Genomic DNA, 23,775 nt, shown 5'->3' on the forward strand with positions numbered 1-23,775 from the left:
GTGTGAGCTTGGCTGACGGCCGAATGCGCGGAGTGCCGATTACGGCGCGCTTCTGTGCGAGGACGAAGGCCAAGCTGCAAGAGGGCAGAGCTTGGAATTGGTCCAGTGTAAGCAAGACCGAAGGCCGATAAAGACCGTGGCCACAGTGTTAAAGACGTCTGGGGCTCTCCTGTAGCTGCATTCGTGGGAGGCCAAAGGCCGTGCTGCAGTGGAGCTAAGATTGGAGAAGAACCAAGCATTTTAAAGGCGAGGCCAAAAGTTACGCTCCAAACAGGGCCGAAAACTTGGAGGTTCAGATAGCGGCTTACTTCTATGCGAGCGATGCGAGGCCAAAGATTGGTCTGCGAGAGAGCAAAGCTTGAAATTTGAACAATGGCCAAGCTTAAAATGAGACCTGATTCCGTTTCCGATGCCTTCCGTGCAAAGCCAACGGCCGGACCTTTGGGCGTGAAAACGCTTAATATCTGAAATTAACCCCCTTTTACACCTTTTTAAGACATTTAAACCATGCTTGCAATAATTGAATTCGCGGTGAATGACGGATGAGCTAGCCAGCTGGCAAAATTAGTCATTTCGTTGCTCTAACACTAGTAGCGCGGTTACCAAACAGAAAAGTTTGAATTTACCATCGATATTTTAGAATTATATGGTCCTAAAATACCTTTTGAATGTCTATAAGCTATTCAGACTGGCGCCGTTAAAGATCTAAACTAGATAAAATATATATTATATGATTCTGAAAGTAGTAGTATCTAACAAGGTCACGCCGATGTCACGCCGATAGCGCAGCGTCGGCGGCGGCGGCGCGTAAATTTTGTCGGCGGCGGCGGCGCGCCGGCGCGGCGCTCATATCTACTTAGGACAAAAGAACATATATAAGGGTGTGGCTTGTAACACGAGCGAATAATTAAAACATAGATTGTAGGTAGGTACTCCTCAAACGGTGACACTTTCGTTCAAAAACTTTAAATAATTATGAAATCTTTAGACTTCCCATTTTTCATACAAATTAAATATTATTTTCAATGTAGGCCATTATCATTGTGATTGACGTTGCTTGTCGCCTTGTCGCGCCTTAAACATGACAAAATTCGCAATACATTGCGTTTTAGAATAAACTTGAAAGTGTACTAGAAATCAAAACAAAAGTTATTTTTAAAAGTAGCTGAACAAATATTAGTCAGTATGAGGAGTACAACCTACAGTTTAATTTTTTGCTTGTATTACAGGCCACAACTGGTATACGAGTACTGGGTGTGTCAAATATAGTACCAAGGTTTAACCATTGTTTAACTTTCCGGTTATTATAAACGTTCTATTTATCTTTATTATTTTATGATGTATAACAAATCTATAATTTTACACACTCTTATAATGAGTTTCTCTACCTGTGTAAGTATTATTTGGTTCAGCGGCGCCGGGAAACTGACATAATCGTACTACATAACGTGTTATCACTCAGGCGAACGCCTTGTACTTATCAATGATAAATAATAATTCAGGCGCTACCTACGGAGGAATTTTCATTAATTATGATAGTGATGAATTACGCGTGCTTTATGACAATCTGTATCACATTAACATTATAACGGCGAGGTTGAACCAGACGTGAGCACACGGCAAGGGCGTACAGACGTGTGCCAACTCCAATGTTCGGTTACTGAAGGGTCATTGTCTCAGAACAACAATATAATGTAAAATTTAGGGAAATTTGGTAGATATTTTTAATTTTCTGACTATGGTTTTCATGATAACGCCTACTACATAATTAATTATACATAACTGAAGAAATTTGTACAGCGTTATAATAATATTTGTGAAGTGCTAGATTTTGCCTAAAATGACCAAGAAACAAAAGGAAGTGAATGAACACCCGCCGAAAAAGAAAATGGAGGAGAAGACTTCAATACAGGATCCACCCGGGTTAATTGCAAGACTTGGGTTCTTCTGGATGATACCTGCGTTTTTTAACGGTAATCGCAGGGACTTGGAAGAATATGATTTAATAGCAGCAAAGAGCATTTATGATTCAAAAATAGTTGGAGACAAACTGGAACGGTAAGTAAATAAATACATATTGGACAATCTTACACATATCGACCTAGTCTCCCATATAGTTTAATGAATACAATATACATAATACATATATACACGGTGGCTAAAAAATAACTGCATTCCTGTTGCCAGGGAGGTTTTGGGATTATGAAAAAATCAACGATGGTCAACCCTGGCCAGCGTGGGACTCGAACCCACATCCTTGGATTGACGGTTGATCATCGTTTATTTTTTCATTGTGATTGACATCTGTATTTACAATTTATAGATTGTCATTCCTCTTTCTTTGCTTATCCTAGCTTATCTTAATGCAGCGCTTTATACTTATCTCCAATCCTTTTTTTTTTCAAAAAGAATTGCAAAAAAGGTTTTACAGGCTGAATATATTTCATAATTCAGCCTGTAAAACTGACTTACTTGATTATTTAGTGATTTTTATTGAGACATTAAGGAGCAAATAAATATAAATATTGTATAAAAACTAATAAACTGAACGTAACTAAATTATAGTATCCTAAATTGATAAAAATAAAACATTCCTAAAGGTGTCGTAGATGGCACGATTATTAATATTTCATATGTGATGCATTTACACACATTTTTTTGTCATTTATTTCCATTTTTTAATGAAATGTAATAATGAGAATGATTTTCGTTTGTTCTATGTCTGTGTTACATTGAATATCTACGAAAGCTTAAAAACTTTTAATATTATTTTGTGCAATATATAATGCTATATAATTTTGAGCATAATAAGGATCCTTAAAATTCAAGGGCCGACGTTACAAAACTAGACGAAACATAAATAGATGTCATTTAAAAGCCACCCAGTGGTGATAAACGTGTCAAACCATTGTAAATAATCAAGAATTGTTCTCGTTTGAGTACTTACCTAAATCTTCTTTAAATATTATCTACATTAACCTTTGGCAGTATACTTCGTTAATGTACAAAACAATAACAATCCGATTAACTCTCAAGGATGACTCTAATTATGTCGACATTTGTTTTCAATTCAACAGGGTGTGGTACGAAGAGGAATTCAGAGCAAAAGCAGCTGGCAAAAAACCGTCCTTCTTAAGAGCACTCATTAAAGCTTTTGGTTGGTCTTTCTTGCCCGGCGGGTTAATGCAGCTCACCGCTGAAGCTATAAGGTCCGTATAACTAATTTTCATCATAACATCTAGCTAACTGTGTACCGTCTATGGACACTTGGACAGTTGACATAAATATGTAGTAACATACTTTTGTACCAACTGATACGATCGACGGTATAAAATATTCAGCGTCTCAACGTATGATTCTTAATGTTTCTAATAATTCCAAAGGGCTCTCCAAATATCCCCAAGTAATCTATTATCGCTTATTTAGATGTTCTTACCATTGTTGGTAGAATACATTGTATATGTCACCGTAAAATTGTAAACACAAGTCAGTTTACAATCTCGCTAGTGAAATTACACTGACAGTAGGAAGATTACATACTAACGTAACCAGATATAAATGTATTCAGAATAATGATAATATGTACTACTCCTTTTATACAACGAAACCCATCCATCTTTTATCAATCTGTCACATATTTGCAAGGAACGCCAACCTGAAATAAACCTTATTATTATTTAAAGAAGTATTACAAATAATGAGGCTAGAAAATAACCTAAATTATTTAATGAATAATTAAAACAGAGATTAAATAACAAAATAAATAATTTATAAATCTAGCCCTAAATTAGCCTGAGGCATTGTTCCCAGGACGCTGGCCGCGTTCCCCCTATGCACAGTGAGGCTGAGTTTTAGTGCAAAAAATGCGCCAGCTCGTAGGTCGCCAGACACCCAGACTAGTTTGGTAGAAATTTCTTTTACTAGTTTTTTGGTGTCTGACGACCAAGGACCGAGAGTTTCAATTGCAAGTGCCGCAAATACATAATTCGTTTTCAAGAATGCATATTTGCGACAATTGGTAATTTGGGCGTCGTCTGCTGCCGTCCCTGGCCTCCTGGCAGAGCCCCGGACGTGGGATGGGGCCAGCGTATCAACACATGTTACATCCCACGCCAGGGGCCGCCCCAGGAACCAAGGTACGAGCGAGCAGCCGTCGGGCCTTTTGCCATCCGCCGCAGATAGACCAACTGGCTCCAGGGTTGCTGGTATGGAGGCGGTACCGAGTGCTCTGCGGATTAGGTCGTTTAGAGCCGTGTGTCTATAAAATCGGCCGGCGCTTGATTGGCAGTGGAGTCCGTGGTGCCCATAAGCGTTAGATTATAGACTCACGGACGCACAAATCTTACGGTGTTTCTTAGCCTAACATTATTTTAACCGATAAGTGGTAACTTAAGAAACCAACTATCTTGTCTTATTTCAGTTTTTGCAAGCAAATGGATCTCCATTCAAACAGGCTAGGCTGTTTTAATTGAACTGGCCAATTCGAGTTTTAGTTATTAGATCTGTTTCCAACATGACACTGGCAGATCAGTATCATATCGGAAACAAATCTAATAGGTAACTAAAACTCGAATTGGCCTGTAAGAATTTGTTTTCCTGGTTTGGAAACATGAGCAAGAGCGGTGCGTGGTGGTAGCGTATTGTATTCGTTCTAGGTAATTTTATTGTACATACATATATTGCCTGTTCCAAACAGAACGGGAACCCCGCTTCTCTTCGCGCAGCTGCTGAGCTATTGGCAGGTGGACTCGACTATGACCGCACAAACGGCGTCATACTACGCCGGCGGCGTGATCGTGGCCAACTGGGTTGCAGCCTTCTGCAATCATCACGGGAATTTGTTCTGCCAACAGTTTGGAATGAAACTTAGAATTGCGACGAGTTCTTTGATGTTTAGAAAGGTAAAGGGATATAACTAGTTAAAATTAGTTATGCAACGAATAGAACATGATCTTGTACTAATACGAATATGAATAATGTCATTTATTTACATACAAGATATATACAGTGGTATAATCTTGTAAACAGGTGGTGGTCAAAAAATAAGTGCATTCCCGTTGCCAGGGAGGCTTTGGGATTATACTGAGCAACTTTTACTATGGGACCAACCCCGAAATCGCGAATAAAAAATTTGGCTGTTTCATACATTTTGGCTGGTCCATTTTCTATGGCCAATGTCATACACTCTTTGCCGTTGTCGTGATACAAATATCTAGACACGCGGTAGCGTGTCCAGCCAAGTTCAAAGAAAAAGGAACTGGCGACGCAGCAACCGTGTGTAATATTACACGAACCATTTTGAGCTACTTTTGACCCCTTCACAACTTGAAACTTACTTAACCTACACACATGAAATTTGGCACATGTATTCAAGCCCCTTAGCTTGTCCAAAATACAAAATTTCATAAACGTAGCTCAAACAGTTATTGATAAATTAACGTTTAAAAACCGGCATTTTTGTGACTGACTGACATATAGATCATAAACCTAACCCACTTCCAGATAATCTAGAAACTTGAAATTTGGCATCAAGGTAGACTATTAGGTGTATATAGAGGGAAAAATCTGAAAACTGAAAATTATTGATATTTCGATGGAAAAAAAATAATTAATACTTATAGACCAAAAACCTAACCCATTTCTAGATCACTTAGAAACTTGATATTTGGCATCAAGGTAGACTATTAGGTGTATATAGAGGAAAAAATCTGAAAACTGGAAATTATTGATATTTCGATGGAAAAAAAATAATTAATACTTATAGACCAAAAACCTAACCCACGTCTAGATCACTTAGAAACTTGATATTTGGCGTCAAGGTAGACTATTAGGTGTATATAGAGGGAAAAATCTGAAAACTGGAAATTATTGATATTTCGATGGAAAAAATAATAATAAATACTTATAGACCAAAAACCTAACCCACTTCCAGATAACCTAGAAACTTGATATTTGGCATCAAGGTAGACTATTAGGTGTATATAGAGGAAAAAATCTGAAAACTGGAAATTATTGATATTTCGAAGGAAAAAAAAAATTAATACTTATAGACCAAAAACCTAACCCACTTCTAGATCACTTAGAAACTTGATATTTGGCGTCAAGGTAAACTATTAGGTGTATATAGAGGGAAAAATCTGAAAACTGGAAATTATTGATATTTCGATGGAAAAAATAATAATAAATACTTATAGACCAAAAACCTAACCCATTTCTAGTTCACTTAGAAACTTGATATTTGGCATCAAGGTAGACTATTAGGTGTATATAGAGGGAAAAATCTGAAAACTGGAAATTATCGATATTTCGATGAAAAAAAAAAGAATTAATACTTATAGACCAAAAACCTAACCCACTTCTAGATCACTTAGAAACTTAATATTTGGCATCAAGGTAGACTATTAGGTGTATATAGAGGGAAAAATCTGACAACTGGAAATAATTGATATTTCGATGGAAAAATAAAATACTTGATGATATCCTGTTATCCCTCATCAGGGACATAGGGCTCTCAGAAGGGATTTCCATTCTTCGCGGTCCAGCGCGGCCTCTTCCAGCTCCGCCCAGCCGAGGCCAACTGATGCCGCCTCTTTTTCCACTGTGCGCCTCCAGGTGGTACGTGGGCGACCTTGTCCTCTTTTTCCGGGAATTTTCCAGGTCAGCCCTTGCTTGGATAGGTGATTGTTTGGCCTTCGTAAAACATGTCCTATCCAGCGCCATTTCCGCAGAAGTATCTCCTTAGCTAAAGGGTTTTGGCCAGTCAGTTCCCATAGTTTAACATTGGAGATGGTCCGTCATCAATAAAATCAATAAAATGAAATATTTTGATATCAGTGACAACCGTACAAAGTTATTTACATTTTAAATTGACACATGTCATGTCATACTATAGGATCTACTTGCTAGGGTTGAAACATACAAATTTTTGCACTAGTGTTTAACAAACTGTATCTCAAAAACGGTTAGAAATATTAACGTGATTTATAAGTGAAAAATAAAGTACGTAGCCTAAACAATACCCCGTTTGCGTAAAAGTCCTTCGTTCTGTTCCACCCGATATTTAGAAGAAGAAGTTATAAGACATTATGCGCAACATGCGAGATTCGTGGGACAACTCAACTCACTATCCAAAGGACGCTAAACAAAGCGTTTATATACTTTTAGGTCATGGTAATGAATAACGGCGCCCTCGGCGGGACGACTGTGGGTAAAATCGTCAATATTTTATCAAACGATTTGCTGCGTTTCGACTTGGCGCTCCTCTTCCTGCACTATGTTTGGATTATACCCCTGCAGTATGCTGCTGTGTTGTACCTGGGCTATTTGCAGGCAGGATCTTCCGCATTTGTCGGTTTCGCCGCGTTACTGATCATCGCCATCCCCATACAAAGTAAGATCTTTGATTTTTAAATACATATATGCTAAAAAACCGAGAAACAAGTAGGTGAGGTGCGGTGACCTAGCGGTGAGTCATGCGACTTGCAAACCAGAGGTTGTTGTGGGAATCCGGTACGAATCGAAAAGCTTATTGATCCATTATCAATTATCATTATGAAATATTATTTAATATTTACGTATTCGATGCAGGAAAACATGGTGAGGAAAGCGGATTAATTCCGATAAAGCCTAAGTAGATTCGCCTTTAAATTGGAAGGTCAGATTAGATGGCAGTAGATTTAAAATACTTTCGCCAATCAGACCTTGGGCTAATCTGGGATATAACCGGGAATACGCTACGATAAGATTTTACTTGAAAACAAATTGATCCTTTACTTAAAGTTCGTGATATACGAGTATGAATATTTAACACAAATCTTTAATCTCTACTTCCTTTTACTGATGATTGAATTATAAAATTGTTTGTTTTAGGTGGCCTCAGTCGACTCATAGCCAAGGTTAGGTTCCGCACAGCTGAAAAAACAGACGACAGAGTTAAGACAATGAGCGAAGTTATTAATGGAATACAGGTAAGATGCACAGGATAAGTATCCCTTGAAAGTATATATAAATCTTCATCGACGTTACTGTCTCTGTACTCGGGTCGGAACTACTTTCATTTAATAGTATGGTTAACTCGTTCGCGTCTTTCCTGTAGACATCGCAAAGTTAAGGAAATCTAAATACTCATTTTTAAGCTGCACTCTGACATGCGGGGTATATTATTTCGGTACTTAAGACTCAAATCAGAAAAACGGGATAAATAAGTACCAGAGTCGATAACTTTGTTAATATTGTCAACAAAAGTGACTTTTTTCTAAAATTGTTACTCCTGACGATTAATCCCTGTAATTTTTGTGGATGAGACGGCTTGGGCTAAGTATATGTAGTTTGCACGCTAGCCCTAATCCATCCATAATCAGGGTGGAAACTTCTTTACCATCTTTTAAATTTTTAGCATTTATGTTCATTTAGCTTAACCGATACCTAAGTTTGTACACATACCAAATTACCTATAATCGGAACATAAATTAAAGCTATAAGATAAGTCAGAATTCAAAATCATGGCCTTCATAATAATAATAAAATGTATTTCGGTTCCTCTCTCTGCGGCCCTGACCACACAGCTTAGGCCCTGCTCCGCTGCCGGCGGCACCCTAGGTTAGGTTTTTTATAATGTGTTTAGGTATATGTATTTTTTATTGTTTTGTTAGTATTTTCATATTTTACTTTTATATTCATATTATAAAACCCTAACCTAAGACCCAAAATAAATAAGGAAATGTATTTCATCGTTAAAATAAAAAAATATATATATATATGAACTAGTCAACGATGTGCAAAAGCTGCTAGATAATCCAATGTTTACGATGTCACGATAAAACTACAAAGCACAATAATAATCACGAAACTAAAACCCATCAATGCACTCGATACTATCTCGTGTTATTATGACTAGATTAATCTCAGTCAAATAATATACTCTCACTATAAGTGATCTACCAATACAGGTGTTCAAGTAATCAACTTCTATATCGGTATCTAAGCGTGATAACCAAAGCTACCATAAATATATTGATAAATAGGACTTGAGTTGATTATAATTTTAAACGATGGATAAGTCACCGTGAAATTTGAGTTAGCAACTTTAGGTAAACAAAATGTTACATATATTTTACAGTAGTCAGCGCTTACTCTTCTTTGTTACAAAGACTTCGAGTTATGACGTGCAAGTAACTTATTTTACTTATTTATTTAAACGTTATTACAAAAAATATATAGGTACAACAATGTACAAACGTCGGACTTAACGCCAAGTGGTATTCTCTACCAGTCAACCATAACTTGCAATGAGATATCTCTCATACAATTGGTGCGAAGGAAATAGGAAATTGAATGAAATGAAACAAAACGGAAATTTTCATGCATGGTTAATATGAAAATACTATATATATACCTACCTACAAATATCTTATATAATATTTCAGGTGATTAAAATGTATGCTTGGGAGATACCATTCCAAAAAGTAATTAGTAAAAAGAGAAGCTTAGAGTTAAAAGAAGTGAGAATTGCAACCATTCTGAAGACAGTTTTCCTTGGCTTCTTGATGTTCACGGAGAGGACAGCGCTGTTCATCGCTATCCTAGTGTATATCCTGCTGGGGAACACGATGTCGGCATCTGTGGTAAGTTCAATATGTACTTAGTATATACCCACTTTTACATGTTGTATACATATTTACACTGCTCTTATCTCTCGCGCCACATTTGTATCGATTTCTATTGAAGATATTATAAGATATTTATTTTGTTTTTGATGATCATTATGAGTATTATAACATTGCAATATATCCACTCAATTAGTAAAATATCTACTATAATTGATGTAGGTAGTATTTAGCTCGGCTATGCCGTTAAAATGATAATTATCGATTCTTGATGACAACCGTTAATTTGTGTGGTTTGGATTAATCTATCCAGGTTATTACAATTTCTATATAGTTAATAGTTTCTTCAATTACATTGTCGCGTAAACATCAGCATACAATAAAATGGCTTAATTACGTAACAAATTGTATTAAGATATAAAACCATGATGTTTATGATCCTCAAGAAGTATTACGTACTGTTTATATATGTATATAAATAGACGTATATACCTAGACACAAATAATATGTTGTTGGTTGGCTAGTTAGTAAATATTCTTCGTTCTTCCTGCACATCATTTTTGGCATGCTTAGTTATATGCCAGCTGGTAATTGCTCTATAATATTATGATTTCAATAACCAGTTTCTAAAATATCCAGATTATCCAGAAGCATATAGCGATACGGGCTGAGATGAGAGAGGTGTAAATGTAGTCAGGAGCAGTTCGGGCGTTCAAATGATTTTAATTTCTTGGTCTTGTCAGATATATCCGCTGCAGCAATTCATGAACACAACGAGCGTGAAAGTGACTCTGATCCTGCCTTTGGTGCTGTCCTTTACGGCCGAGATGCGCGTCACGATTAAACGAGTCGAGGAATTCCTCGCATTTGGTAAGTTCCCAAATCTGCCTTTAAAATAAAGTGCCTTCAATAACCTTAAAAATAACCGAGGGCATTTACTTAGGTCTTAGGGTTAATGTCAAAAATTTTGTAGTAGTTCAGGAAAAACTTACTCTGATCCAGGCGTTTACGTACTTAGTTTGACTGCTGATAGTTAGCACACGAGCTATTGTTATTTTTTCATAGTGCGAATGTGTATAAATACCTGCAGTTTTCTAATTAATCCTTATACGTACAAGTTTAAAAAGTATGGGTAACTGTAGGGTTAAACGGTTAACTCTGAGTTAGTTGGCTAACCCGGGAACGCGCAAGTGGCTCTAAAAGAATTCTGAATTGCAATTTATAAATGGTATTTTCGAAAAAGTAACGGTAGCATTTATACATATTCGTTTGTTTATATACAATGTCATACTATGCTTAATTTAAAAGTTAGGTAAATTACATTATTAAAATCTGATTTTTTTAAACGTTGTTTAACACTTTGACAATATATCTACCTCATATGTGGGTCACCGGTAGCAACTATTTAAAATCAATAAGGTCCACACCTTTGGCACGCACATCTGCACGCACTGCGTTAACTACTTTCTGAACTCTCTAGGCTATTTATTGGTTTATAAATTCACTTATATTGAACCTTTGACTCACAATATATATATACAGTGGTACTACTAAACGAGGCCCTTGAGGCATTGTACCAAGGATGCTGGCGGCATTTCCTCGCTGTATCGCAATGCTGATACGTTGTGCGAGGTAGCCGCCAGCTCTTCGGTCACCAGTTACGTCAACCAGACGCTTCGCGATTTCTGCGAACAACTTATGCGCGCTGGGACCCCATTGACTCTATAGATGAGAAGTACTTTGGCGGTAAGAAGGTACCTACTACCTAGCTGAGTATTGAGACTCAAAGTAGTTAAAAAATGTTGGAAACCAAAAACATAATTAATAACAAAGTTAGAATAACATGTATCCTAAAATAAAAAGAAAGTACTTACAAAACTAATACCTAAAAAATAAAACATTCAGCTTGTAACATAAATACTGGTGATCCATGATTTAAGAATATACTTTCAGTATGGTGTTCTGATTAAGAAAAACTAGAGGAAAAATTAAACCACTATCTTTGTTGCACCTTATAGGTCACCACAGTTTATATTTATGTATAAATAATTACGGTCTCCAAAAAGTTAAAAAAATGCATAATCTAGATAGCTTGTCAGAAGGTTTACCTACGTTCTGAAAGTGACGAATCTATACATCGATTGTAGGACAGCATAAGACACATGCAGCACTAACGCAATCAAATTGGGTTACATTTGTGATTCGCCAGAGTGCTCCTGGGAATTAGACCCGCATTCCAGAATACCAATTCTTGGGGTTGTTACTTGTTACATATATGTATGTAAGTACCTATCTGTTTACTACAAGCTGCTTAATTCTCTTTGCCTATATGCACTCGTAACGTACCTATACATTCACTCTTTAAGTACCCAACAAGCCGCGACCAAGCCAGTCAATTGGTTTTTTCTTATGAGTTAAAGTACCTAAGTATGTACTTAAAATACATCATAGCTGTGGATATAATAAAATAAAAATTGGCTTTAAAGTACATTTTTTTTGTCGCTATACCTCGTTTTTTTCAGCATTAGAAAAATAGTAAACAATTTTAACTTGTCTTTTTATTGAAAAACGCTTTAAAAATTTTGTGATGACTAGATACTCGTACTTATGAAACCAAAAGAATGTAAATAGATATCCTTACTATTATAATTGTTACTTATTTGCTGTAACTTCTTTTTCAAAAGTGTTTTTCATTAAAAATACACATCAAAATGTTTACCTTTTTTCTAATGCTAAAAAATCGAGGTTTATGGCACATTGTATATTTCTTAAAAGTTGTATAAGGAAAGCCTTAGAAAATTGAACCAGTTTCGTTAACTATCGTATTGTCCACAGACTCTCATTTTCCAGAACGTTTTTGACCCAATTGTTCTTAACAAAGAGTAAAGTAAGTAATAGATAGGTCCTTAATTTGAATGACCATATAAAAAGTTACGTATCGCACTAAAAGCTTGGATTACTGTACAAAGTTTTGTTGTTTTAAAGATACAAGACACTTCTGGTGCAGTTGCCAAATGCAGTAGGTACTTACATATATTTCCAGAGGACCGGGCCGACTTGGTGGCGAGCCAGCCGGCCACGCAGCTCCACTTCCCGCGCCGCAAGAGCGAGCGGCCCGTCAGCGCGCTGTCCTACCGACTCACCACTGACGACTTCCTTGATCCTTCCAACGGTAAACTCTCAACGTAATTTGTCCATTAAAGGGGCCCACTGATTAACAGTCAGCCGGACGGTATCGGCCTGTCGGTTAGAACAAAATTTTGACAGTTCCGAACAACTGACAGGCCGATACCAAGGCGACGGTAGCGGTGGGTAAAATATCAGATTCTGTCAATTTACCCCATTTCACACACAAGCGCACTTCACGCACACTACCTCACTTTACTGGGACAGGTCAGTGACCCATCATGTTTTTTTAAGATTGGACTTTTAGTTTAGTATTGACCACTAGCCTCCTTTGAGGGTAAAAGCATTCCATTTAAAGATGAAAGAGAAACAATGCATTTAATCTTGCTTTCCTTGTCTGTTCATGTCACACGTGACGTACCTATTTAATTCATTTGATTGTTGACTGTTTTACTACCTACTATTGCTTTGTCGAGATACGCGTTTTGTACAATTAAAGCGAATAAAACAAGATGTCATTAAGTCAGATGTAAAATGTTATTTACTACTCTATACGGTTTTTCATAAGGTGCATAATCCATTCAATAGGAATTTAAATAAATAAAGTTTCAGCAGGGTGGCAATTCCATTTTGGCGGATAAAGCGAAACAGAATAGTTCTATCGAACCTGCTTACAAATTTTTACGAGAATCTGTTGAGAAATGTGATCTGCAAAGGAGAACATACAAAAGCATTTTTGCCCAAGCTGAAACGGAGACCTTTGCTAACGCTCGGCCAATGATGGTTTAGGTACACCTATAAAAAATGATTGTCCCTGCTGTAATTTTAATATCTTTATATTTCAACCGGTATAGTTTTACCTTCAAAAATAATCGGTATCGCTAAACAATAGCGGTACCTTACTACTTATACGTTCACGAAATCGGTATCTGCATAACTTGATTGTTAGTAAACTAACCTGGAAAATAATCTCAAAATCACCGAAACATTTATGTACAGTCACCTGCAATAATATGTTACGTCATTAGCGCCAACTTTGCCTCCAGGGAAACTTTGCCCAAAACGACAATTTTAAACAAATTCGTTAATGTAGAAAAATTGATAATAGTTATGCCCTATTGATATACCCTGCTGTTTTTAGTAGAAAATTGGTTATATTTCTGACAAAGTATATGCCAAACTTGTGCATAACTTGACTTGGGAATTTTGAGTTTGAGCGAGTTGTCTAATATAGGGTATATTTCGGCGGGCAAAAAATTGATAAATAATGAATGCAAGTAGAAAAAATTGAGAACCCTTTGACAAATATTTCCGGGTTTCAGTTATAACACATGAAGCATAGATTATGTCTATTGAGATTTAAACTAATAAGGCCTAAATACACAAAAGTTTTAGCGGTGGGCAAAGTAATCCGGTAATTTGGCATCCATACCAACATTGCCCACCACCAAAAACGGATTAGGGTTGTCACTTTCATCTAATTTACCCAACTTCGCAAGTAAAAGAAGGTTATGTTTGTACACTAAAATAAGTTTATAAGTATATACTGTATTTAATTTCTCTTATTATCCTTTATTTAGATGTTTTATCCCGTTAAAAATCATATTTTTGGTCATTAAACTATTGTAACAGATTTTCTCAAAAGTGACAACCCTAGCCTTTGTAAAATGCTTAGGCGAGCCTTATTTGGAAATGGGCAAAAACGGGTAGGCAACATTGCCCAGCAAATTTATTTAAAAGTTTTTACACTTATCGCTAAGTTATTAACAGGGAATGGTAGGATTGCCCAAAACCTTTAAGTGATCCTTAGACATCATCATCATATATACGAGCTGTATTTGAATACCAAATTGACGTGGGCAATGTTGGCGAAAACCCCGGATATTTTTTTATTTGCCCGCCCTCTAAAACGCAAAAAAATGGGTAAAAACACGATAAAAAAATGTTTTCTTCACATAAACTGATGCGTTTGATCACAATGGACGTGCTGAGCAAAAAAAGTCATATGATGTGATTTTTTTTGAGAAATTCGTTTAAAAAAAAAAAGCGTTGTTTAAAAAAAAAGCGGGCAAAGTTGATGATAATGAGTAATGACGGTACCTACTCTTCGAAGGTCGCAAAAATATGTGACATGCTCTTATGGTTCTACAAATAAGATCGTGTCAGATATTTTTGCGGCCTTCGTTGTGTAACATAAATTGCAGGTGACTGTACATCTGGAATAATTATTTTATTTAGTTTCAACGAAAGTTTCAAGTTTAGTACGAAAATACTTCAGATATGCAATATGCACAAAATGTAGACCTAATCGAAATAAAACATTGCTTTTTATGGTAAATTTATAAAACATTCGATACATAGGTATACATAACAATAACCAGGCCACAACGCTATTGGCCTGTAAGCTTCATCTCGGTCTCCAAAGCCGCAAAAACTTGCTAGTACTTAGTGCTGGTCTAGCCTTTATTTTTTCTTGAAGATTTTCAGAGAACAGCCCGTACACGCATTATACATATAGACGGAACGAACGGCATAATCATAATAATTTATTCGTCGCAATCCATGGTATTACAGATCTAGTTACAAGACTTTCAGGTATTACTTATACGAATTACATAACTCTTCCTGTTAATATAGGCAATATTTTAATATAAAAGTTCTATAATATAATACAAGATTACAGTTGTCATCAAAATTCATTGACATACAGAAGTCAAATACGTTTTTAAAATGACGCAAAATGATACCAGCATAATAAAAATTGATCCCAATCAGTAAAGATGAGTCTTTAAACTTTTTTCATTTTAAGCGAGTTTTGAAGGAAGATAATACTTAAATTCGAGTGTAATCGTATTATTTTAAGATAGTTTACTGCGGTTTTCAACAATAATGACCCGTAAATAACAGCAAATGAAATTTAAATGAGACGCGAGCTGATATTTATTTACCCTATTTTTTGAAATACATTTTATCTACTGGTATGGTTTCTCGTGTGCGTATATGATTTAATGTCAATATAATTGTCAAAAGCAAGAAAATCAAGCTGTCATTTTCATTTGAAGAAGTACACGTGTGCTCCGGTGTAGCCCCAACGGGCATCTGACTTGAAGAAGAATTTTGAGTGATGTCGTCAATGTATGGAAACTGTTCGAAAGTTTACATTTGAGATTGAATTTCTGTGTTGTCTTTGTGAGTAAAAATATAAATCGATAATAAATTGGTAGCTGAATTATCTAGCTTCCAAAATCATACAATAATTCAATTACTGTCAAAGACAAAATTGTTTTGCTTCTGTCTCAAACGGAACTCCATATTTTGATTTTTTGATACTTTTAGTGTCGATTTGTAGAGAATAACAGCAAATTAAAAATATAATGGCATAAACAGTCGGTACACGGTTTCTTCGTGAATAAATTTACGTGTAATTTAATGCAATTATCAAACATTTATTGAACAAATTATGGTTACAAAGTGAGGTCTAAATCGAAAACGTCATATACCGGCCCCTTAATCAGTGGGCCCCTTTAGGATGACTCCCGTTAGAACGGCCCGGGTTCGTTACACATCTTTTTGTACGACAGGTGACCGGTGATCACGTGATGCATTTTATAGAAAAATGAAGTGTCGGTGCCTCGGCCGGCATGGACCCGGGCCGTTCTAAAGTGAGTCAACAATTCCGTCGGATTTCGTGATCATAATTAGTTTATATAGTTTAACTTTTTAGGCATCTACTCCTAACATGCGCGGGAATTAAATAAAATGAATGCTTTTAGAATGCTTTAAATAGGTACCTAGTAACTTCATAAAAAATGGTTGTGTTATATTATAGCTAACTGTGTTTAAAATACACGGTGGCTAAAAAATTACTGCCTTCCCGTTGCCAGGGAGGTTTTGGGATTATACTGAGCAACTTTTACTATGGGACCAACCCTGATATCGCGAAAAAAAAATTTACCCTCCCAAATGGACCAGCCAAAATGTATGAAACAGCCAATTTTTTTTCGCTTGTTCGGGGTTGGTCCCATACTTAGTAAAAGTTACTCACTATAATCCCAAAACCTCCCTGGCAACGGGAATGCAGTTATTTTTTGACCACCACCTGTATACAAGATTATACCACTGTATATATCTTGTATGTAAATAAATTAGTTAGACACTTTAACTAGAAACGTTTCTAAATATACTTATTTAAACAAAGAACCTTCGGTAGAAATCGAATCGAAAACACCTCAAACAATTCTGAGTCAATCCAGCCTAATAGTGTGCTCGAGAAACTGAAAACAGTGAAAAATAGAGATACTAATCCTAAAAATACGTGTGATACCTCATTAGATTCATCATGATGCCTAGAAAAATGTATTCGAAGCGTGTATTAGCAGACAAAAAATATCAAAAGTTATAAACAAAAAAAGGGGGAAAAAAGTAGATACTTTTTATTTCCCCAATATCTCAAAAAGTATTAATATTTAAGAAACCATAATTAATATTATAAAAGAAGAGGATATTTCCAATAAAACATTCCATACTTCCAGAACCGTATCTCTTTTATTTATACTTTTATTCAACGCTGAACACAGCCCTCCGCGCCTCATTTTCAGGAAACGCGCGCGGCGTGAAAAGTTTCAATAAAGTTAATACTTTGCTTAAAATAAGTTTTAGAATAACATAGAAAATTGACAAAAATCGAAAAATCTAGGTAAAATTAAAATTGTAAAATATAAAACAATATTATATCCAAACTATTATTTTTTTCTGAACTTTTATAACGTAGTCTTATTAACAATATATATGAGAAGGGCACTAGAAACCGGCAAAATTTTGCGATAGTTATTTATACATTTTATATCGTTTTCAACAACGACAGACGAGGTAGTTCGACAAAATTTTGTCAATTAAAAATTGCCTAACTTGTTGAAAAAAATACTTTAAGATAAATTACTGCAAGTAGTACATTTGTTTTAAATACACCATATATTTTTTAAATTTATCTATGAATATTTAGTACCCTTAAAATTATATTTAATGTTACGTACTCGCTTTTTCACGCCGCGCGCGTTTCCTGAAAATGAGGCGCGGAGGGCTGTGTTCAGCGTTGAATAAAAAGTATAAATAATGGAGATACGGTTCTGCAAGTATGGAATGTTTTATTGGAAATATCCTCTTCTTTTATAATATTAATTATGGTTTCTTAAATATTAATACTTATTGAGATATTGGGGAAATAAAAAGTATCTACTTTTTCCCCCTTTTTTTGTTTATAACTTTTGATATTTTTTGTCTGCTAATACACGCTTCGAATACATTTTTCTAGGCATCATGATGAATCTAATGAGGTATCACACGTATTTTTAGGATTAGTATCTCTATTTTTCACCGTTTCCAGTTTCTCGAGCACACTATAAATATGTGTCGTGCCCTTTTAGAGTCAACTTACTTACCTTTTTTTAAGGCTTCGCCCCGCACGACAGAAAGTTCAGCCGAAGCGTGTCCCAGCTGGACGACGTGGCGGTTGACGTCCGCGATGTCAGCGCCAGTTGGACGAATGATCCCAATATGCAAGCTCTTAAAAACATTACTTTACGCATTCGAAAAGGAAAGTTGTGCGCGATCATCGGATCGGTTGGGTGCGGAAAGGTAACATAATTAAATAAACTAGTATACTATTTTGTAGGCCTTAACATTATTTTTCTTTCATTGAATGTTTATTTAAAAACTAGGTACCGTAAAATGGGGTGAGTTGGGACAAAACTGACATTCAAACCTCGATAAAACTTTATTTATACATGTGGAACACTGATTTTTATACATAATAAATGTTCCAGTCGTTTGAATTTTAGTTTTTTTATGATAAACACGAAATAGTAGGAAATCCCAGCTCACCCCGTAGTTGGGGTGAGGAGGGATTTCCTACTAAGGTGAGTATTGAAAATTGTTGGACTGACACTTTGGGATTATGAACATTATAATAGCTTGATTTGTTATTAGAATATATAATTTACGTAGCAGTAGCCTGTTAAAACCAACTCACCCCTCTGTTATCCTTTCTCACCCCATTCATAACCCAACTGCCCTCGTAATACCTACTCACCCTTCGAGCAACACCGGCTTCCGACACATCGGAAGGGAGGGGCCCAAGCGATATCTCACCGTACAAATCTTTCTGCCATTTTTCGCGGGGGGAAAGGTGCACACAGTCGCACTTCTCACACACTTACATACAAAATCCAATCTGTAATGACGACACAAATACATAGAAAATGACACACGTCAAAGACAAATCTTGCAAACCTCGATCTCTTTTTGTGTACGGACGAGTGACAAGTGTCACAACACGCACACTAACACATTTTCGTTGAAGTATGTTATTGTATTCTGAGAGATGAGAAGTCGGATTTGTCGCTCGACCGATCCGCAATTTGTACTGTGCGAGCAAAATCGATAAATCCAACAATTACATGAGACTAAAATATAATAATTGTGTTTGAATGTAATTAAACGTATGATATGTAAAAAAAATATTACATGTGAAATGTAACACTTTCTTTTTGTAAATTTGATGTCCCCGACTTCTTTTTATAACAAAAAACCGAGCAAACAGCCATTTTTGTGCAGCAGTGTTCACGCGCGCATCTGGACTCGGTCTAGTGAAAAATCCAAGTGTCACTAGTTTTATTACCCGCGCTAGATTAGATTGACGTGCTAATCTTGTACCTCGGCAGAGGGGAAATAGTGCGAATGCCGCCTCCCTTCCGTGTTGCTCGTAGTACTCACCCCATTTTACGGTACCTACCTATATCAAAGATTGAAAAACTCCGTAAAACAACATCATGAGTTGTTCGCTTGTTCGCTGGCCTACATGCATTAGTTAATAGTACTAGCGGTTGACCAAAATCAGCTGCAAATGGTGTTAAAGGTATGAAAATCGGCTCGATTAATCTTTAGGCCATTTGAATCAATTTGACCCGAAGCACCAAAAAAATAAAACAAACGGAAAGGAGTTATGACGTCATCTATTTTTTGTATGGAATAAAAAAAAAATGTTCAGAAACCTATCGTGTGTGGTATTAAATGAAAGGGCATTTTGAGCCGGTTCTAAAAATATATCACATTATTATATTTCCGTCACTTGCATTCAATTAAAATAAAAATAATTTTCAAAACATACCAAGTTTGGCTCCTCCAGATACGAAACCGTTGAATTATTTTTTGTAAAATATACCTCAAGTAATACCCAATATCCTCATATCTAACCCCAAGAAATTAATTTCGAATATATTTATTTTTAGTATTTTTTTATTATTACGAATTGTGATCTATCAATTTATCACCGAAACGGCCTCCTAGCCTAGTCGATAGTGACCCTGCCTATGAAGCAGGAGGTCCCAGGACTCCCAGGTTCAAATCCTGGTAAGGGCATTTATTTGTGTGTTCATCATCATCATCATCACACAAATAAATGCCCTTACCAGGGCTTGTATATATGTGTATATTATATATATCGTCGTTATATGGGAACCATGATGATGATGAACACAAACAAAAGCCCTTACCAGAATTCGAACCTGGGACCTCCTGCTTCATAGGCAGGGTCACTATCGACTAGGCTAGGAGGCCGTTTCATTGATAGATTGATAGATCACAATTTGTAATAATAAAAAATAAAAAAAAAATACTAAAACTAAATATTTTCGAAATTAATTTCTTGGGGTTAGATATGAGGATATTGGGTATTACTTGAGGTATATTTTACAAAAAATAATGCAACGGTTTCGTATCTGGAGGAGCCCAAACTTGGTATGTTTTGAAAATTATTTTTATTTTAATTCAATGCAAGTGACGGAAATATAATAATGTGATATATTTTTAGAAGCGGCTCAAAATTCCCTTTCATATAATACCACACACGATAGGTTTCTGAACAAAAATTATTTTTTTACCATACAGAAAAAAATTGACGTCATAACTCCTTTCCGTTTTTTTTTGGTGCTACGGGTCAAATTGATTCAAATGGCCTAAAGATTAATCGTGCCGATTTTCATATCTTTAACACCATTTGCAGCTGATTCCCGAATTTCAGGGTGTACCGCTATCGCTATAAGCTTACATTTGTTTTTGCATTACTCGTTTTAAAAGGTTACAAACATGATTTATAAAATATTAATTACTCTTCTTTCTCTTCGACGAGTATACCTACTGTTCGAGCTTCATAACATCATAACATTCCATGATTGTTTCTGCAAAGTCGTTTACAGTCATTGTTTGTAAGGTAATTTTGAATCGATCCCACAATGTTTTACCCTTATACAGGATGTAATCGTTAAGTGTAGCCAGGCGATAATTCAGTAAATATAACAGATATCAGAAAACTTCAAATTGATATCGAAAGTGAGTTACCCAATGAGTAAAATTACATTAATAACTTTTTTAAATAAAAGCAGAAATATCCCAAACTTTAACTTCAAACCCTCCCACACATTTAGTACGACGACTCACCCCTCAAAGAACGCTGTCGGTGTCGTAAGAGATAAAACTGCTTGAGATTCATTATTTGCGATAGTAAACTGTAATAAAATAATAAAACTACCGTTTATGAAATAATAAATCTAACATTTAACTTTTTTTTTAAGGAAGTACATTTTTTGTTTACAGTAGTTGCTCGAAGTGACGCCCTTCTTGTGCGATACATTGACGGACTCTCTTAAATGTTTCTAAATGAACTTTTCTTAAAATTTACGTTGTGATTAAAAAATAAATGTTAGATTTATTATTTCATAAACGGTAGTTTTATTATTTTATTACAGTTTATTATCGCAAATAATGAATCTCAAGCACTTTCATCTCTAGGGGTGAGTCGTCGTACTAAATGTATGGGAGGGTTTGAAGTTAATGTTTGGGATATTTCTACGTTTATTTAAAAAAATATATTAATGTAATTTTACTCATTGGGTAACGCACTTTTGATATCAATTTGAAGTTTTCTGATATCTGTTATATTTACGGAATTATCGCCTGGCCACACTTAACGATTACACCCTGTATAACATAATAATATTATGTTTTTGAAAGGTCTTGATATGTTTAGAAAGCCATATTGAATCGCAAAGTTAGTATTCAATTAAGGCGAGTGTTTGTTTGGCTCGCTCTCAGAGCACGAGGCAGCTCAGGTGGCGCGTGGTCTTATCATGCGGACTCCCAGCCGCAGACTCCATATTGATTAAGTGCCGCCGCCTTTATAACCCTCACTGAAGATACGTGCCTTTAAATTAGTTTTATTAGCAAGACCTAGATAAAATACCTATCTACTTATAAAGTTTAAGATTAATATTGTCCGCCCGTGTTTCATTTAATCTCACCGGCGTAGCGGCCTTTCATTTAACGGGATGGCCGGGCGCGCGAGAGGCCTGTTTGGTCATTTATATGCTCATCCGGATGGCCATGTTAATGACCATCCCTTCTGGTTATGGCCTCGAGCGTGAAACGAGAAGTCAAAGCCTCATCGTAACCCAGTATAATGTAATAAACACAACATTAAACAATTAACGTTGTTAGGTATATTATTATGACAAGCTATATCTTGGTTAAGTATTCTTCTTTAGTGTTATTAGGGATCTATTTATCAAAAAGTTTTCGTGGTATGTTTGGTGCGAAAGGCGGTTATCATTTTATTTTATTACATTTATTTCATATATATATAAACCTCCATATACCTATATGTTATATTTTATGAACCTCCAGGTCTTTTCAGTATTAAGATTTATGTGCGTATTACGCACCTCTTACATATGTATCTTGTTCATTGACTGTATGTGTTCTGAATAAATAAAATAATAATAAAAATATAGTGCAATTAAGATAGATACATACAATCAATCGATCTCAGTGTTTGTTTAATTTTAACGTTCAAACGATTATTTTGTATGGAACCCTGTATTCACACCAGTTAATCATAAATCATAACATATTAATTTATGTTTATACATATATTTGCGGGGATTCATGTATAATTTGTTGATTTCCTACTAGATGCTAAATACTATAGGCCCGCCGTTCAATTGAAGCGGCTGATAAGAAGCTACGGGCTGGGTGAATGCTCGGTTGTATAAAGCTGATTGTATTATGTTAAGTAAATATAATGCCAACTTCTTTACCAAAGGCCTGAGATAAGAAATACAACTGTACATAATTATTTATAAGTCGTTTATCAATAGTTATGAAATAAGGGCAGCCTTAATTTCATACACATTCTTAGTGCAACAAATATGATATATTTTCCAGTCGTCGTTCCTGCAACTGCTGCTGAAGGAGCTGAGCCCGTCGTCTGGCAGCGTGTCAATATACGGCTCGCTGTCCTACGCGTGCCAAGAGGCGTGGCTCTTCCCCGCTACGGTCCGAGATAACATATTATTCGGATTGCCGTATATTCCAAGCAAATACAAAACCGTAAGTAGTTAGCCTATTTAGATACGTACAGCTATAATTCACTATCTAATAACACATACCTACGTACATACTCGTACAAACTGAGACACAATAAATATAAAGAGTAACGTTAAGCAAGAATAGTAGGTAGTATTTTTATCATATTATACAATTTTTTAAAATAATTACTGAATTTGGATTGGACGTCGATGTTTTGCGCCTTAAAATCAAATTAGGGCGCGTAGTGTTATAAAATCATAAAAGTAAATCTCACTTCTTGCCTGGAAGAACAATACAAGTGGTATTAATAAATACCACTTGTAATAACATTGCAATAATTTATGTAGGTACATCTTAGTTTACACACGATATATATATATATGTTTAAGGTAAAAAACTTTACTGAAGCCCCTCCAGCATGTGTGAGTGTTCGAGAGAATAGACATTCCATTTTTTTTATTTGTAAAATAACGTGTGATTTGCAAACACATTATCACAGAATTATAAGTACTTAATAGTACTACCGTACAGAAACTGTTATTTACGACACAAGTGTGATAAATAGGAAACGAGTGGAGAATTTAAAACACGACGGAAGGGAGTTTCGCCCCCTGACATTATTTA

The 23,775-nt window shown here is 35.8% G+C and overlaps 1 protein-coding gene across 2 annotated transcripts in view; it reads left to right on the forward strand.

Moving 5' to 3' along the window:
- Positions 1–1,417: 1,417 nt before the first annotated feature.
- The window catches only part of LOC134804450 (ATP-binding cassette sub-family C member 4-like), a 42,880-nt gene continuing 20,522 nt past the window's right edge, over positions 1,418–23,775 (forward strand). Inside the window, exons 1-11 of one of the 2 annotated variants that reach the window (XM_063777488.1) lie at positions 1,418–2,058; positions 3,078–3,209; positions 4,697–4,901; positions 6,499–6,657; positions 7,165–7,390; positions 7,870–7,967; positions 9,426–9,623; positions 10,350–10,476; positions 12,650–12,778; positions 18,182–18,366; positions 23,008–23,172. In XM_063777488.1, coding sequence (XP_063633558.1) covers positions 1,841–2,058; positions 3,078–3,209; positions 4,697–4,901; positions 6,499–6,657; positions 7,165–7,390; positions 7,870–7,967; positions 9,426–9,623; positions 10,350–10,476; positions 12,650–12,778; positions 18,182–18,366; positions 23,008–23,172 — 1,842 coding nt within the window. In that variant the 5' untranslated portion in view covers positions 1,418–1,840. The remainder of the gene's footprint in view (positions 2,059–3,077; positions 3,210–4,696; positions 4,902–6,498; positions 6,658–7,164; positions 7,391–7,869; positions 7,968–9,425; positions 9,624–10,349; positions 10,477–12,649; positions 12,779–18,181; positions 18,367–23,007; positions 23,173–23,775) is intronic. The other variant, XM_063777490.1, reaches the window with a different exon arrangement.

Source organism: Cydia splendana, chromosome Z (assembly GCF_910591565.1).
Source record: "Cydia splendana chromosome Z, ilCydSple1.2, whole genome shotgun sequence".
In the NCBI taxonomy this organism is placed as follows: Eukaryota; Metazoa; Arthropoda; class Insecta; order Lepidoptera; family Tortricidae; genus Cydia; species Cydia splendana.